The following is a 12,314-nucleotide window of genomic DNA, read 5'->3' as shown; positions in this document are numbered from 1 at the left end:
CTAGGGTTGAACGGGGATGTGGACATGAAGCTAGGGATAGGGTTGTGGTTGGGGCTAGGGTTGAACGGGGATGTGGACATGAAGCTATGGTTAGGGTTGTGGTTGGGGCTAGGGTTGAACGGGGATGTGGACATGAAGCTAGGGTTAGGGTTGTGGTTGGGGCTAGGGTTGAACGGGGATGTGGATATGAAGCTAGGGATAGGGTTGTGGTTGGGGCTAGGGTTGAACGGGGATGTGGACATGAAGCTAGGGATAGGGTTGTGGTTGGGGCTAGGGTTGAACGGGGATGTGGACATGAAGCTAGGGTTAGGGTTGTGGTTGGGGCTAGGGTTGAACGGGGATGTGGATATGAAGCTAGGGATAGGGTTGTGGTTGGGGCTAGGGTTGAACGGGGATGTGGACATGAAGCTAGGGTTAGGGTTGTGGTTGGGGCTAGGGTTGAACGGGGATGTGGACATGAAGCTAGGGTTAGGGTTGTGGTTGGGGCTAGGGTTGAACGGGGATGTGGACATGAAGCTAGGGATAGGGTTGTGGTTGGGGCTAGGGTTGAACGGGGATGTGGACATGAAGCTAGGGTTAGGGTTGTGGTTGGGGCTAGGGTTGAACGGGGATGTGGACATGAAGCTAGGGTTGTGGTTGGGGCTAGGGTTGAACGGGGATGTGGACATGAAGCTAGGGATAGGGTTGTGGTTGGGGCTAGGGTTGAACAGGGATGTGGACATGAAGCTAGGGATAGGGTTGTGGTTGGGGCTAGGGTTGAACGGGGATGTGGACATGAAGCTAGGGTTAGGGTTGTGGTTGGGGCTAGGGTTGAACGGGGATGTGGACATGAAGCTAGGGATAGGGTTGTGGTTGGGGCTAGGGTTGAACGGGGATGTGGACCTGAAGCTAGGGTTAGGGTTGTGGTTGGGGCTAGGGTTGAACGGGGATGTGGACATGAAGCTAGGGTTAGGGTTGTGGTTGGGGCTAGGGTTGAACGGGGATGTGGATATGAAGCTAGGGTTAGGGTTGTGGTTGGGGCTAGGGTTGAACGGGGATGTGGACATGAAGCTATGGTTAGGGTTGTGGTTGGGGCTAGGGTTGAACGGGGATGTGGACATAAAGCTAGGGTTAGGGTTGTGGTTGGGGCTAGGGTTGAACGGGGATGTGGACATGAAGCTAGGGTTAGGGTTGTGGTTGGGGCTAGGGTTGAACGGGGATGTGGACATGAAGCTAGGGTTGAACGGGGATGTAGACATGAAGCTAGGGTTAGGGTTGTGGTTGGGGCTAGGGTTGAACGGGGATGTGGATATGAAGCTAGGTTTAGGGTTGTGGTTGGGGCTAGGTTTAGGTTAATACTTTAAATAGACTGCTAAACAGTCAGATAATGGTACCTGAACTATCTGCACTGACTCTATCTTACACTGACCCTACGCACACTCACTAGACTTTATATACACACCATATACACACTCACACACACTACACTGTCACTCCCACACAAAACCCTCACACATTCAAACAATATACACTCACACACTTTTACACTCATCATATGCTGCTGCTACTCTGTTCTTTATATTACTCGTATTATTATCTATCCTGATGTCTAATCACTTTACCCTGCCTTCATGTACATATCTACCTCAAATACCTTATTATTATCTATCCTGATGCCTAGTCACTTTACCCTGCCTTCATGTACATATCTACCTCAAATACCTTATTATTATCTATCCTGATGCCTAGTCACTTTACCCTGCCTTCATGTACATATCTACCTCAAATACCTTATTATTATCTATCCTGATGCCTAGTCACTTTACCCTGTCTTCATGTACATATCTACCTCAAATACCTTATTATTATCTATCCTGATGTCTAGTCACTTTACCCTGCCTTCATGTACATATCTACCTCAAATTCCTTATTATTATCTATCCTGAAGCCTAGTCACTTTACCCTGTCTTCATGTACATATCTACCTCAAATACCTTATTATTATCTATCCTGATACCTAGTCACTTTACCCTGCCTTCATGTACACATCTACCTCAAATACCTTATTATTATCTATCCTGATGTCTAGTCACCTTACTGGTACTTCCTGTATATAGCTCCACATTGATCTGGTACTGGTACTCCCTGTATATAGCTCCACATTGATCTGGTACTGGTACTCCCTGTATATAGCTCCACATTGATCTGGTACTGGTACTTCCTGTATATAGCTCCACATTGATCTGGTACTGGTACTCCCTGTATATAGCTCCACATTGATCTGGTACTGGTGCTCCCTGTGTATAGTTCCACATTGATCTGGTACTGGTGCTCCCTGTATATAGCTCCACATTGATCTGGTACTGGTACTCCCTGTATATAGCTCCACATTGATCTGGTACTGGTACTTCCTGTATATAGCTCCACATTGATCTGGTACTGGTACTTCCTGTATATAGCTCCACATTGATCTGGTACTAGTACTTCCTGTATATAGCTCCATTCTTGTGTATTTTATTTTATTCCTCTTCTGTTAGTTACTATTTATTTTTAATCATTCTTTTTTTTTAAACATAGCATTGTTAGGAAAGGTTCATAGTCAATTATTTCACTATAAAGTCTACACCAGTTGTATTCAGTGCATGTGATAAATAACGTTTGATTTAATTTGATTTGTATCCTACTTTAAATCCTTGTCCTCTTTGGACCCGTGTGGTACTGGAGCTTCACTCTGCCTGGCTCTCTCTTTGACCCAGGGTAGCACCCGTTCAATTTATCCACTATCGTTCCTTCTCACCTCTACTCTTTCCTTCTGTACTCTCCTCTCTCATCTTCCTCTACCCACTCCCTCCTCCTCTCCTCCTCTCCTCCACCCCTTCCTCCCTCTCCTCTCCTCTCCTCTCCTCTCCTCACCGGTGAGGTGTGTGAGTCCCAGGTGCTGCAGTCCATTGGAGCCCTGCTTGGGGTAGTTGAGGAACACAGAGAGGGCGAAGCCCCGGTCGTACAGGCTGTTACCACGGATCACACGCAGCTGTTCCAGAGGCAGACGTCTGAAGTGGTTCATGGCGATTAGGATGTAGCCTGTTACCTCTCTGATGGTCTGGAGGGACAGGAGTTAGAATAAGGTCAGAGACAGTCACATTAACAGATCACCTCGATTACCAGTGGAGGCCTGATGGACATGTCTCATGGACTAGAAGAAGAAGAAGATGACAACAACAACAACAACAACAACAACAAGAACAGAGAATAGAACAAAATGGCTGCTCTCTCACCCCAAGGAAGGAAAAGTCCCAGTCACTTTCTATCTGGGTGATCTCCAGGTTACCCATAATAATCTCGCAGCCTGTGTAGCGGTCCTTGATCAGGTTGTACTGGTTCTCCTGAGACCCGGTGGAGCTCAGCCCATTCTGGGTACCAGGACACACCACTGAGGAAACACACACGGGGAAGAAGGGACATCACACTACAGACGGTTTGTTGTCAGAGTTGTTCATATAATGAATCAGTCAAATTGCATAGCACTTTTCTACAAATACTTATGCCACAATGTGCTCAACAGAGCACCTGGACATTTGGATTCATCACGTTGATGAGTGATCTATAATTGTGATGAATAATCTATTGACACTTTGTCTGATGTTTTGTACATTGATATGTCTGAAACGTGTCTGTAGCAGTGTCTGTAGCTGTGTTTGATGTTATATCTGTTTATTTTATTTTATTTTATTTATTTCACCTTTATTTAACCAGGTAGGCAAGTTGAGAACAAGTTCTCATTTACAATTGCGACCTGGCCAAGATAAAGCAAAGCAGTTCGACAACATACAACAACACAGAGTTACACATGGAGTAAAACAAATATACAGTCAATAATACAGTAGAAAAATAAGTCTATGTACGATGTGAGCAAATGAGGTGAGATAAGGGAGGTAAAGGCAAAAAAGTCCATGGTGGCAAAGTAAATACAATATAGCAAGTAAAACACTGGAATGGTAGATTTGTAGTAGAAGAAAGTGCAAAGTAGAAATAGAGATAATGGGGTGCAAAGGAACAAAATAAAATAAATAAAATAAATAAATACAGTAGGGGAAGGGGTAGTTGTTTGGGCTAAATTATAGATGGGCTATGTACAGGTGCAGTAATCTGTGAGCTGCTCTGATAGCTGGTGCTTAAAGCTAGTGAGGGAGATAAGTGTTTCCAGTTTCAGAGATTTTTGTAGTTCGTTCCAGTCATTGGCAGCAGAGAACTGGAAAGAAAGACGGCCAAAGGAGGAATTGGCTTTGGGGGTGACCAGAGAGATATACCTGCTGGAGCGCGTGCTACAGGTGGGTGCTGCTATGGTGACCAGCGAGCTGAGATAAAGGGGGACTTTACCTAGCAGGGTCTTGTAGATGACCTGGAGCCAGTGGTTTTGGCGACGATTATGAAGCGAAGGCCAGCCAACGAGAGCGTACAGGTCGCAGTGGTGGGTAGTATATGGGGCTTTGGTGACAAAACGGATGGGACTGTGATAGACTGCATCCAGTTTGTTGAGTAGGGTATTGGAGGCTATTTTGTAAATGACATCGCCGAAGTCGAGGATCGGTAGGATGGTCAGTTTTACTAGGGTATATTTGGCAGCATGAGTGAAGGATGCTTTGTTGCGAAATAGGAAGCCAATTCTTGATTTAACTTTGGATTGGAGATGTTTGATGTGAGTCTGGAAGGAGGGTTTACAGTCTAACCAGACACCTAGGTATTTGTAGTTGTCCACATATTCTAAGTCAGAACCGTCCAGAGTAGTGATGCAGGACAGGCGGGCAGGTGCAGGCAGAGCATGCATTTAATTTTACTTGTATTTAGGAGCAGTTGGAGGCCACGGAAGGAGAGTTGTATGGCATTGAAGCTCGTCTGGAGGGTTGTTAACACAGTGTCCAAAGAAGGGCCAGAAGTATACAGAATGGTGTCGTCTGCGTAGAGGTGGATCAGAGACTCACCAGCAGCAAGAACGACATCATTGATGTATACAGAGAAAAGAGTTGGCCCAAGAATTGAACCCTGTGGCACCCCCATAGAGACTGCCAGAGGTCTGGACAACAGGCCGGCAGGTGCCACAGGGTTCAATTCTTGGGCCAACTCTTTTCTCTGTATACATCAATGATGTCGTTCTTGCTGCTGGTGAGTCTCTGATCCACCTCTACGCAGACGACACCATTCTGTATACTTCTGGCCCTTCTTTGGACACTGTGTTAACAACCCTCCAGACGAGCTTCAATGTCATACAACTCTCCTTCCGTGGCCTCCAACTGCTCCTAAATACAAGTAAAATTAAATGCATGCTCTGCCTGCACCTGCCCGCCTGTCCTGCATCACTACTCTGGACGGTTCCGATTTGACACACTGAACTCTATCAGAGAAGTAGTTGGTGAACCAGGCAATGCAATCATTAGAGAACCCAAGGCTATTGAGTCTGCTGATGAGGATGTGGCGATTGACAGAGTTGAAAGCTTTGGCCAGGTCAATGAAAACGGCAGCACAGTATTGTTTCTTGTCGATGGCGGTTACGATATCGTTTAGGACCTTGAGCGTGGCTGAGGTGCACCCATGACCAGCTCTGAAACCAGATTGCATAGCGGAGAATGTGCGGTGGGATTCGAAATGGTCGGTGATCTGTTTGTTGACTTGGCTTTCGAAGACCTTAGAAAGGCAGGGTAGGATGGATATAGGTCTATAGCAATTTGGGTCAAGAGTGTCCCCTCCTTTGAAGAGGGGGATGACAGCAGCTGGAGCAGTGTTTGAAGTTATATCTGTTGATATGTCTGAAACGTGTCTGGAGCAGTGTTTGATGTTATATCTGTTGATATGTCTGAAACGTGTCTGGAGCAGTGTTTGATGTTATGTCTGTTGATATGTCTGAAACGTGTCTGGAGCAGTGTTTCAAGCAGTGCAGGCCGTAACCCCTCTACATGTAGTGGACCAGGCCTGAGGCTGATAGAGGGTGGATGGGGCGGAACATGGTCTTGCCAGACAAAGAATAGCATTGTAAAGGTCTGAGCTATAAATGTGAACAGTGTGTCCCAGTCAGACTCCAAGTAAGAGTGATACAGTGACAGATAGTGTGTGTGTGTGTGTGTGCGTGTGTGTGTGTGTGTGTGTGTGTGTGTGTGTGTGTGTGTGTGTGTGTGTGTGTGTGTGTGTGTGTGTTGTGTGTGTGTGTGTGTGTGTGTGTGTGTGTGTGTGTGTGTGTGTGTGTGTGCGTGTGCGTGCGTGATAGAGGACCCACAGTGCTGAGATCATGGTAATGGGACAAAAGGCCATGTGTGAGAGGAGAGCTCCAGTCTGGTCAAAGGAGGGGAGATAGAGAGGCAGGAAGGAGACATAGGGACCATCTCTTATTTACCACTTATAACAGTCACATTCACAGATATTGTGCAGTGTAAGCTCTACACATTCACCGTAACATCTCTCTATGTGGTGCAGACACATTCATGGCGGATATGCATATGCTGAATGTGTAGGGAAGGCTCCTCCAATCGAAACAGCGTCACAACACCGCATTGACACAGTCTATCATATTTTGGCTACATTATGCATGCACATTGTGCATCTGCATATACGCGATAGTTGAGAAGGATATCCTTCCCCCAAAGGTCGACAATCCACAATCCACTGTCATCTAAATCTATTCCATAGCTATTCAACCCGAGCAGTTGCATGCGTGACTGGACACAATGAAATGAAACTGTTCTTCCTTATTAATACATTAGTCATTACCTTCAACTGTCTCGATTGTGTTGGCAGCTGTAGCTCACAATTGAATGGGAACACCTTATCACTACATCTGAACTTCAGCTTCTCGGGTGCTCTTCTTATCAGTAGCTTGTGAATGATATCAGAGGATGACTAACACATGGAGAGGTGAAGGTTGACAAGGATGGCTCTTAAAATGTTGAGAAGTCTCGGAGGCGTGCGCACTCGCATAGAAGGACGTATGCATGCGCACGTAGGTTAGGCACGTACTTACGCACACACACACACACACACACATCCTATGGGTAATCCATATCTTTGTACACTCGTTCATTCGCACATACTCCTGAGCAAATATTGTCCCAGAAGAGGAGTGGAGTTAGAAACACAAAGCACCTAATCCAGCCACTGCACACACTGATTCGGGCTCAAAGGGCAGTTTTAGCCCTCTGCAAACACATAGATGGGAGTGTGGACTGGACAGGAAAAAAAGAGAGTGAGGAGAAATCCATCAGGAAGTAAAATATAGACGAATGCACGCGCACACAAACACATATTCCTATTTTGCTGAACGCATCGAAGCATGCGCCACTGAAATGATCTCTAATCTACCAGAGAATTGGGATGTCGCGTTAATAACTACTCAATTCCAACATGAACTGCAAAATACACAAACTACAACCAACTATTGTATACAGCCAACTCAGCGCTCACTGGTAAACAACCGCCAACAGTCACTCAAAGCAACAAGTGCCATCATTTTGAATGAGCTAATTGACCTCCAGTGTTCTTTACAACAGGGGCAATAGACTCTCAGTGACTTGTGTCCCCTGACACAGGATATCAGCTCTGTGTGTATGGCACATTGCCAGCACTGGCTGAATGGCTGACATATTACTGCAATCAGAAAGGCTTATTACAGTGTGGTAATGGGTGTAACAAAAGTTCCCTCCTCTGAGAGAGAACAGAGCAGCTATCTGATCTCTAAAATAGAGGGAAGGGGGGGAGTGAGAGAGATAGGGGAGAGACCGGAGATCGTAGGAGAGAGAGAGAGAGAGAGAGAGAGAGAGCGAGAGAGAGAGAGAGAGAGAGAAACAGAGAGCTGGAGCTAGAGTGAGAGAGACAGAGAGAGCGATAGAGAGAGAGAGAGACAGAGAGCGCGATAAAGAGAGAGAGAGAGCTAGAGCGAAAGAGAGAGTGAGAGAGAGACAGAGAGAGCGAGAGAGAGAAAGAGAGGTAGAGAGAAAGAACAAGAACGGGAGAGTGAGAATGAAGAAAGATAGAAAGAAAAAAAGAGAAGGATATAGGTTTTGGTTAATGACTGAAACTGTCAACTGAACATGCCCCAAGAGGTGCTTAATGAGGCATATACTGAGTCAACCTTGTTATAGTCTACACACAATAGGACATTGTCTACCTTTACTGAGTCGACATGTTCTTGTCCCACAAAACATCCCATGGGATCCATTAAACCAACCAGAGGTTTCCCACTTCCAAGTGGATGAAACAGCACCTAAAACACTTAGGTGTATCATCATCTGAGTCCACCGCAACAGCCTGACAAAAGCCTTGACTGATACTTGTTCTAGTGTTGGAGATGCTGACCTGTCACTGTCAGGGCCACAGGTACTTGTGCTGTTGTTCAGGTGTTCTACTCTGCTGTGACTCAAGAGGGCAAACAGGTGATTCCTCTACAGTCACCAAGACCAACACATCCTCTCACGTGAAACGGGAAAATAACAGTAAACAGTGTATCAGTGTTTTGTTACTTGTGGCGTTTTATGTTTTTGTGTGGGCCCCAGGAAGAATAGCTGCTGCTTCGGCAAAAGCTATTGGGGATCCGAATAAACCAAACCAAACTTTGGGAACAGGAATGCAACCTCTTGAGAAATAGACTTTTGTTTGTGTGTGTGTGTGTGTGTGTGTGTGTGTGTGTGTGTGTGTGTGTGTGTGTGTGTGTGTGTGTGTGTGTGTGTGTGTGTGTGTGTGTGTGTGTGTGTGTGTGTGTGTGTGTGTGTGTGTGTGCGTGTGTATGTGTATGTGTGGTTTGGTTTTACTATCCTTGTGCGTACCAGAAGTCTAGGATAGTAAAACAAGGAAAATTTGGACCAGTGGGGACATTTTGCTGGCTATTTTAGGGTAAGGGGTTAGGTTTAGGGTTAGGGTTACAACTAGGGTTAGGGTTAGGAGTTAGGAGATGGTATAGTTTTAAGGTTAAGGTTATCGTTTGGTTAAGGGTTAAGGTTTAGGGGTTATGGAAAATAGGATTTTGAATGGGAATCAAGGATAGTAAAACAAACGTGTGTGTGTGATACATTCTCATGAAAATAATCAAAACAATTCAAGAACGCTTGATTAAAAGAGTTTGAACAGCCTATAAACACTGAATTGGTATCCTGGTTTACAACTCTATATGCAAAGTTTGTAGTTGATTTTTTTGGCTATTTGATTTAGTGACACATATCACCATTCATAAAATCACCTACCTTCCTGTGTTTGCGACGACGTGTGCTGTAGACATGATATAAACATTACACACAGAACGGACACCTGCCAACAGTCCATGCTTAGGTCCAAACAAGTCCAATAATAACCATGACCAGGTCGAGCAGGTCGGTTTAATCCCCAAGATGTCCTCGATTTGTTAATGAGACGTTTGTTTTTAAAGGCAATAAAGATCAGCAAATGATGGCTTCAATATAGATTTTCAGAAGACTCAAGTCCACTTTCAGTTGATGATAGGTCCAGGTTTCAGTATCACGATGACTTCAGCTTTGGAATGCGTAGCCTAAAGTTAATTTACAATGTTCCAATATCTTGAAACAACAACAAAAAACATAAATGATTTAGATGTTTTGTTGTTGTTGATACAATTCTGATATGGTGCGTCAATTTCGGAGTTTGGCAAACGTGAACTAGTTTTTTTACGCTCAGCTCTCACTCCCTAGCGGTGATCCACACCAGACAGCTCACTTGATTGGCCAGATCAGTCGGTTTTACCGATCGGGAGGTCGTTCCTTCTGAGCGCTGAGAAAATCAATTTCATGTGGCTACTGTAAAACATTACCAGAATATTTGCAACGAATAAAAGGTCAAGGATTCATCTGATATACAATTATATGAAAACAACCATATCTAGACAAATGTGTAAATCAAATCACAGTAAATAAGCTTATTATAGTAATGGAATAAACCAGTTGATGGATCGTTTTTCAATCTGGTTATTGCTTGGGTGAATCCTGTCGTTAAAATGATTAGGCCTACACAGACATTCAGTTACTCAAATTGGTGAGAATAATAACACGTGTAGGCTAATAACAACATACTTGCTTATCCATGAAAAGACATCTTAAAGAAAAGCTTAGTAGGCTTCCCGAAACTATATAATAACTGTATTTAGCATAATCCTAAATGTGGGTATTTTTGTTCCATGTAGAGTATTTGGGATGGGACCAGTGTTACTTTCATTCAGTGTCAGGGTTAGGGTCTGAGTGGCTGTGCTGTCTCTATGCAGTGAAGGGCAGTACTGTTCTCCAGCCCTGTCAACTGGTTAATCAGTGCTGCTTTGATACTTATGGAGTAGCCTGTCACAATGGCATCATTGTCAAATGGTCAAGTGACATCTGATCCCAAACCCAGAACATAGAATCTATGCTACAGAAGGGAACACAGAACACACAACACAGAACACATAACAGGGCCAACATTCCATGGCATGTGACACTCTGAAAAGAGAGCAGCTAACTTCACAGGAAATAAATAGCTGGTTGTGATGAATATGTAACACACTGTTATTATTTCCGTTTCCATAATGAGGGACTATAGACGAACTGATGTAAAGATATATTCACACGCTTAGACAAAGCATAGTAGGTTGAAAATGTGTAGGAGCAGTGGCATTTGACTGATGTACATGAGTTATAGACACTTATGATACTTATATTACAGACATACACTACCGTTCAAAAGTTTGGGGTCACTTAGAAATGTCCTTGTTTTCCATGAAAACATACATGAAATGAGTTGCAAAATGAATAGGAAATATAGTCAAGATGTTGACAAGGTTATAAATAATGATTTTTAATTGAAATAATAATTGTGTCCTTCCAACTTTGCTTTCGTCAAAGTATCCTCCACTTGCAGCAATTACAGCCTTGCAGACCTTTGGCATTCTAGTTGTCAATTTGTTGAGGTAATCTGAAGAGATTTCACCCCATGCTTCCTGAAGCCCCTCCCACAAGTTGGATTGGCTTGATGGGCACTTCTTACGTACCATACGGTCAAGCTGCTCCCACAACAGCTCAATAGGGTTGAGATCCGGTGACTGTGCTGGCCACTCCATTATAGACAGAATACCAGCTGAATGCTTCTTCCATAAATAGTTCTTACATAGTTTGGAGCTGTGCTTTTGGTCATTGTCCTGTTGTAGGAGGAAATTGGCTCCAATGAAGCCACAGGGTATGGCATGGCGTTGCTAAATGGAGTGATAGTCTTCCTTCTTCAAGATCCCTTTTACCCTGTACAAATCTCCCACCTTACCACCACCAAAGCACCCCCAGACCATCACATTGCCTCCACCATGATTGACAGATGGCGTCAAGCACTCCTCCAGCATCTTTTCATTTTTTCTGCTTCTCGCCAATGTTTTTCTTTGTGTTCCGAACACCTCAAACGTAGATTTGTCTGTCCTTAACACTTTTTTCCAATCTTCCTCTGTGTTCATTTGCCCATCTTAATCTTTTATTTTTATTGGCCAGTCTGAGATATGGCTTTTTCTTTGCAACTCTGCCTAGAAAGCCAGCATCCCGGAGTCGCCTTTTCACTGTTGACTTTGATTTTGTGGGTACTATTTAATGAAGCTGTTAGTTGAGGACTTGTGAGGCATCTGTTTCTCAAACTAGACACTAATGTACTTGTCCTCTTGCTCAGTTGTGCACCGGGGCCTTCCACTCCTCTTTCTATTCTGGTTAGAGCCAGTTTGCGCTGTTCTGTGAAGGGAGTAGTACACAGCGTTGTACAAGATCTTCAGTTTCTTGGCAATTTCTCGCATGGAATAGCCTTTACTTCTCAGAACAAGAATAGACTGACGAGTTTCAGGAGAAAGTGCTTTGTTTCTGGCTATTTTGAGCCTGTAATCGAACCCACAAATGCTGATGATCCAGATTCTGTACTAGTCTAAAGAAGGCCACCTACGTAGATATTCCATTAAAAAAATCAGCCGTTTCCAGCTACAATAGTCATTTACAACATTTGCAGTGTATTTCTGATCAATTATATGTTATTTTAACGGACAAAAAATGTGACCCCAAACTTCTGAACGGTGGTGTATATAGACACTTATACAGTATTTATAGATGTGTTTAAAAAAACGTGTAAGCATAGTATCTTATTTTTATTCAAACAAATATGTTTACTTTAAAGTAATTTGACAATTTGAATAGTGGATCCACCTAGTGGCTGCAGGATGTGACCATTTCCCAATTCTCTCAGGGCCCAATTCTGACATAGGAAATTACGCCTTTCCTAGGCACTTCTCAGTAGTTGGTATTCAGACTTACCTTATGAAGGTGCATAACGGGCTTTGCAGGTGTGGTTCCCTTGTG

At 44.1% G+C, this 12,314-nt stretch overlaps 1 protein-coding gene across 3 annotated transcripts in view; it reads right to left on the bottom strand.

Moving 5' to 3' along the window:
• LOC115167852 (receptor tyrosine-protein kinase erbB-3) overlaps positions 1-9,672 on the bottom strand; it is a 30,678-nt gene extending 21,006 nt beyond the window's left edge. For 2 of the 3 annotated variants that reach the window (XM_029722534.1, XM_029722536.1), the window contains exons 1-3: positions 9,198-9,672; positions 3,255-3,409; positions 2,893-3,079 (exon numbers count right to left, since the gene is read on the bottom strand). In XM_029722534.1, the coding sequence (XP_029578394.1) occupies positions 2,893-3,079; positions 3,255-3,409; positions 9,198-9,276 (421 nt within the window). In that variant the 5' untranslated portion in view covers positions 9,277-9,672. Of the gene's footprint in view, positions 1-2,892; positions 3,080-3,254; positions 3,410-6,735; positions 6,985-9,197 lie in introns of those variants that run through there. The other variant, XM_029722537.1, reaches the window with a different exon arrangement.
• Positions 9,673-12,314: the final 2,642 nt, after the last annotated feature.

Source organism: Salmo trutta, chromosome 30 (genome assembly GCF_901001165.1).
Source record: "Salmo trutta chromosome 30, fSalTru1.1, whole genome shotgun sequence".
Classification (NCBI taxonomy): Eukaryota; Metazoa; Chordata; class Actinopteri; order Salmoniformes; family Salmonidae; genus Salmo; species Salmo trutta.
Note: the sequence above shows the minus strand (reverse complement) of the source record. Positions and strands in the feature narration are given on the sequence as shown.